General features: G+C 34.5%; 1 protein-coding gene across 1 annotated transcript; it reads left to right on the forward strand.

Annotated features, from left to right (window-relative positions):
• Positions 1-1199: 1199 nt before the first annotated feature.
• On the forward strand, positions 1200-2258 carry LOC138342195 (uncharacterized). Its single transcript, XM_069294415.1, has one exon. It carries the CDS (start codon positions 1200-1202, stop codon positions 2256-2258), a length of 1059 nt encoding a protein of 352 aa, XP_069150516.1.
• Positions 2259-6292: the final 4034 nt, after the last annotated feature.

Here is a 6292-nt window from a genome sequence, read left to right on the forward strand (position 1 = left end):
GCATGATTCGGTACTTTAAATTATGATCAATTTAGTTATGACTTATTAATTTGCAATATTTGTTTTATGCGATTTTTTTATTATATTATTATTATTTTGGATATTTTAATGTCATTAATTATATCATATTTTTTGTTATTTTCTTGAGAAATAACTTAGATAGTTGAATTTGGTAAGAGTAAAGAAATATTTGAAGTACAAGTAAATAATATTTTGTTTCAGTGAGTTCGAGGGTTTAATTGATAAAATCGTAAGTAGAAAAGTTCACATAACAAATAAAACCAAGTACAAGGGCCTCACAAATTATTCTGCCATATAAATATATACTTTTCGCCAAATATTACTCCACAATTTTAACATCTATATACAGTTAGATACTTAGAGGTAATCTCAAAAAAAAAAAAAAAATCACAGAGAATAGGAAAGATTTTTTTGGATGATAAAGATAATATATATAAAACATTGAGGAGTTACAAAGTTATTAATGGTATAAAGAATAATTATGTACTTTTTAATTCTTAAGGAATAACCTCACGTCTCTGAAAGCATCAATAAATAGAAGCAATTAAATTAGTTGTAGGGAAAATATGCTTAGGAAAATATTGAGGATTAACAGAGTTTAAATAGCTATTAAAAATTAAATATAATTATTAATGGTGCAATGATAAAAAAAAATGATTTATCTTAAAATTAAAAATATAATTAAACCCATTTATTTTCTAATATATTACATCTTTGAAGTAAAAAATAAATTAAAAAAATTCCTAAGATATATTAACATTGTCAAATCATAATTGTCCACTATTAATTTGACACTATTTAAGAAATAATAAATAAAAAGTGTTATAAATCCATTGAATTGTGTGGATTGTCCTTTAGATTTACTCAAGACTTAATTGTATTCATGTATACATGTTCCCAAGGTGATAAGAATCATTTGGATAACTATGTACCTACTAATTGGACATTTATCATGAGGGCTTTTGGGGTGATATCTCAACTCTATAAATAGAGATATCATTCATCTTTTGTAATACATACTTGAATAAGAAAATTATCTCCTCTATCTTATACTTCTTGTCTTTTTCTTCTTATATTCTGAGCTTTCTTTACAACACGTTATCAGCACGAAGTTGCTACTTGCAAAGGTATTATATAAATATTTTTATTTGATTCACATATTCTTTCATAATTTCATTATGTCGAATTTATCCAAACTTGAGTTTGTGGCATTAGATATTTCTGGAAAGAATTATCTTTCATGGGTACTCGATGCTGAGATTCACTTGGCTGCTAAAGGTCTTGATGCCGCTATTACTCAGGGAAATGAAGCATCGAGTCAAGATAAGGCAAAAACTATGATTTTCCTTCGTCATCATCTTGATGAGGGCCTGAAGATTGAATATCTGACGGTGAAAGATCCACTTGAATTGTGGACTGACTTAAAGGGGAGATATGACCACCTAAAGGCAACAGTGTTGCCAAGAGCCCGTTATGAGTGGATGCATTTACGGTTTCAAGATTTTAAGACCGTAATTGAATACAACTCTGCTGTATTCAGGATAACCTCCCAGTTAAAATTATGTGGGGAGACTATAAAAGATGAGGACATGTTGGAAAAGACACTTACTACTTTCCATGCCTCAAATATGATATTGCAGCAACAATATCGTGAAAAGGGTTTTCAGAAATATTCTGAACTAATTTCATGTCTTTTGGTGGTTGAGCAACATAATGCTCTTTTAATGAAAAATCATGAAGCTCGTCCCACTGGAGCTGCTCCATTACCGGAGGCAAATGTGGTGGAAGCACGTGATCAATCTGAAGTAAAAAGAGATGATCATCGGGGCTATAATAATGCACGGGGACGTGGCAAAGATAAAAGACGATACACTAATCGTCAAGGTGGTGGTCATAATAAAAGGGAGAACAACATGAGTTCTCAAAATAACCCCTCAAAAAGGAATTGTCGTCGTTGTGGCATGAAAGGTCATTGGAAGAATGAATGTCGCACACATGAACATTTTGTAAGGCTCTATCAAAATTTCTTTAAAAAGAAAGGAAATAAAAGTGGTGCTTCCTCTTCCAATGCTCGAGCTGAGTCACATATGACTCTTAAAGATGATGATAAGCCGGGAACATCTCAAAAATATGATAAGGATATTGAAGCAAATTTGGCTTTAAAGGATGATGTTTTTGATGGCCTTGATGACATTACTCATATGGAAGTTGATGACTTCTTTGGAGATCGAAACTGATGTTTGATCTTTTAGCTGGGGAATGAAGTCTGTTAATATATTACTTATGTATTTTTAATTATTATGTTATTCATGTTGAAGTATTTATATTTCCGTTGTTAGTTTTGTTTCGTCCTTCTTTTGATGTATTTTATTTTAATGAAAATTAATAGAAATCCCCAGTTGACAGTTGGATTCAAGATGAGTAATGGAAATGTATGTCTTCTTGATAGTGCTACAACACATACAATATTAAAAGAAAAGAAATGCTTTTCTAATTTGGTTATGAAAATGACATATGTCAACACAATATCAGGTAGTACAAAATTAATTGAGGGCTCTGGAAGAGCGACCTTATTACTACCTGGAGGGACAATATTAAGCATTGATAATGCATTATATTGTAGTAAGTCTCAAAGAAACTTATTAAGTTTCAAAGTTATTCGCCAAAATGGCTATCATGTTGAGACGGCTAATGAAGGAAAGGTTGAATACCTTTACATTACTACAATTAATGTTTAGAAGAAAATTGTGCATGAAAAATTACCTGCATTTTCTTCTGGGTTGTACTATACAAGTATAAGTACAGTTGAATCACATGCCGTAATAAACAAAAGGTTTACTAATTTTAATGATTTTATCATTTGGCATGACCGGTTGGGCCATCCTGGATTTAATATGATGCGCAAAATCATTGAGAATTCACATGGACACACCTTAAAGAGCCCAAATATCCTTCAATCAAAGGAATTCTCTTGTGCTGCTTGTTCTCAAGGAAAGTTGATCATTAAACCATCAACAGTTAAGGTTGGAATTGAATCCCCTGCGTTTCTGGAACGTATACAGGGTGATATACGTGAATCAATTCAACCTGCATGTGGACCCTTTAAATATTATATGGTCTTGATAGATGCTTCTACAAGATGGTCACATGTGTGTTTATTATCAACTCGCAACATGGCTTTTGCGAGATTGCTGGCTCAAATAATAAGATTGAAAGCACAATTTCCAGACTATACAATAAAGACAATCCGTCTAGATAATGCTGGTGAGTTTACATCTCAGGCATTTAATGATTATTGTATGTCTACTGGTATAATTGTTGAACATCCAGTTGCGCATGTTCACACTCAAAACGGTCTAGCAGAATCATTGATTAAACGTCTGCAATTGATAGCTAGACCATTACTAATGAGAACAAAGTTATCTGTGTCTATGTGGGGGCATGCTATTTTGCATGCAGCAACACTTGTGCGCATAAGGCCAACCAATTATCATGAATTCTCCCCATTACAATTGACTTTTGGTCAAGAGCCAAACATTTCCCATCTTAGAGTTTTTGGATGTGCGGTGTATGTCCCAATTGCTCCACCACAACGCACAAAGATGGGGCCGCAAAGAAGGTTGGGAATATATGTTGGGTATGAATCTCCTTCAATCATAAAATATTTGGAGCCTATGACTGGAGATTTATTTAAGGCAAGATTTGCTGATTGTCATTTTGATGAATCAGTATACCCAACATTAGGGGGAGAACATAAGTCATTGGGAAAAGAGATAGATTGGAATTCATCATCTCTATCTCATCTGGATCCTCGAACAAACCAATGTGAGCAAGAAGTTCAAAGAATAATTTATTTGCAGAACATTGCAAATCAGCTACCAGATGCATTTACGAATCTTCCAAGGATTACTAAATCGCATATTCCAGCTGTTAATGCTCCAGTTCGAGTTGATATCCCGACGGGACAAATTGTTAAGGCAAATGAGTCTAGACCACATTTGAAGCGTGGTAGACCAATTGGTTCCAAGGATAAAAATCCTCGAAAGAGAAAAGGAATAAATGATCAAGATGATCATGGGTTGAAAGAAATTTCTCAAGATGAGACCCAAGTCATAACACATGATGATGAGGAGGTTCGAACTTCTGAAAATAATGAAATTTCAATGAATTATGTCTCGACGAGAAAGTTGTGGAACCGAAATAATGTTGTGATTGACAACATATTTGCCTATAATTTTGCTATTGAAGTAATGCAACAAGATGAAGATTTTGAGCCAAAATCTGTTCGCGAATGTAAACAGAGAAATAATTGGCCAAAATGGAAGGATGCAATTCAAGCTGAATTGGCTTCACTAGAAAAACGTGAAGTTTTTGGACCAATAATCCGAACACCTGAAGGTATCAAGCCAGTGGGGTACAAATGGATTTTTGTACGAAAAAGAAATGAGAAAGGTGAAGTCATGAGATATAAGGCCCGACTCGTTGCTCAAGGTTTTTCTCAAAGACCTGGCATTGATTATATGAAGACATATTCTCCAGTGGTAGATGCAATCACCTTTAGATATCTCATAAATCTGGCAGTTCATGAAAAACTTGAAATGCGTCTAATGGACGTTGTCACGGCCTATCTATATGGCTCATTGGACCATAATATTTTCATGAAAATTCCTGAAGCATTCAAAGTGCCTGAAGCATACAAAGATTCAAGAGAAACTTGTTCAATAAAGCTTTTGAAGTCTCTGTATGGATTGAAACAATCAGGAAGGATGTGGTACAATCGTCTAAGTGAATATTTGTTAAAGAAAGGGTACAAAAATGACCCGATTTGTCCCTGTATTTTCATTAAACGGTCGGGGTCTGAATTTGTAATAATAGTTGTGTATGTTGATGATTTGAACATCATTGGCACTCGTAAAGAGCTTTTAGAAGCTGTTGAGTGTCTGCAAAAAGAATTTGAAATGAAATATCTCGGCAAGACAAAATTTTGTCTTGGTCTACAGATTGAGAATTTGTCAAATGGAATACTTGTTCATCAATCAACGTACACAGAAAAGATACTAAAGCGTTTTTACATGGATAACTCACATCCATTGAGTACTCCAATGGTGGTAAGATCGCTTGGCATCAATACAGATCCATTTCGACCTCAAGAGAATGATGAAGAGCTTCTTGGTGATGAAACTCCTTATCTTAGTGCGATCGGGGCACTAATGTACCTTGCTAACAATACTTGACCAGATATCTGTTTTGCAGTAAGTCTACTGGCAAGATTCAGTTCCTCCCCAACAAAAAGACATTGGAATGGTGTTAAACACATACTTAGATATGTTCGAGGGACCATGGACATGGGTTTATTCTATTCCAATGAATCCAAATCAGAACTGATTGGTTACGCAGATGCAGGGTATTTATCAGATCCACATAAAGCTCGATCACAAACAGGCTATTTGTTTACATGTGGAGACACGGCAATATCTTGGCGATCAATGAAGCAAACATTGGTAGCCACTTCTTCAAATCATGCAGAAATAATAGCCATCCATGAAGCAAGTCGAGAGTGTGTCTGGTTGAGATCAATGACCCATCATATTCAGAAAATGTGTGGTTTTTCTTTGAAAAAGAATATACCAACCACAATGTACGAAGATAATGCTGCATGTATAGCTCAATTGAAAGGAGGATACATCAAAGGAGACCGGACAAAGCATATCTCACCAAAGTTCTTTTTCACGCATGATCTTCAACAAAATGGTGAGATAGAAGTTCAACAAATTCGTTCAAGTGATAATCTTGCTGATTTATTCACTAAGGCATTGCCAACATCAACATTTGAGAAGTTGAGATACAAGATTGGAATGCGCCGTCTCCGAGATATCAAGTAAAGTTTTCATCAGGGGGAGCGAAATACGCGTTGTACTCTTTTCCTTAACTATGGTTTTGTCCCAAGTTGGGTTTTCCTGGTAAGGTTTTTAATGAGGCAACATTCAAAGCGTATTATGAGATATGTGTACTCTTTTTCCTTCACTAGGCTTTTTCCCACTGGATTTTTCCTAGTAAGGTTTTAACGAGGCACATAATCTATGGACATCCAAGGGGGAGTGTTATAAATCCATTGAATTGTGTGGATTGTCCTTTAGATTTACTCAAGACTTAATTGTATTCATGTATACATGTTCCCAAGGTGATAAGAATCATTTGGATAACTATGTACCTACTAATTGGACATTTATCATGGGGGCTTTTGGGGTGATATCTCAACTCTATAAATAGA

The sequence above is a fragment of the Solanum lycopersicum genome, chromosome 2 (assembly GCF_036512215.1).
Source record: "Solanum lycopersicum chromosome 2, SLM_r2.1".
In the NCBI taxonomy this organism is placed as follows: Eukaryota; Viridiplantae; Streptophyta; class Magnoliopsida; order Solanales; family Solanaceae; genus Solanum; species Solanum lycopersicum.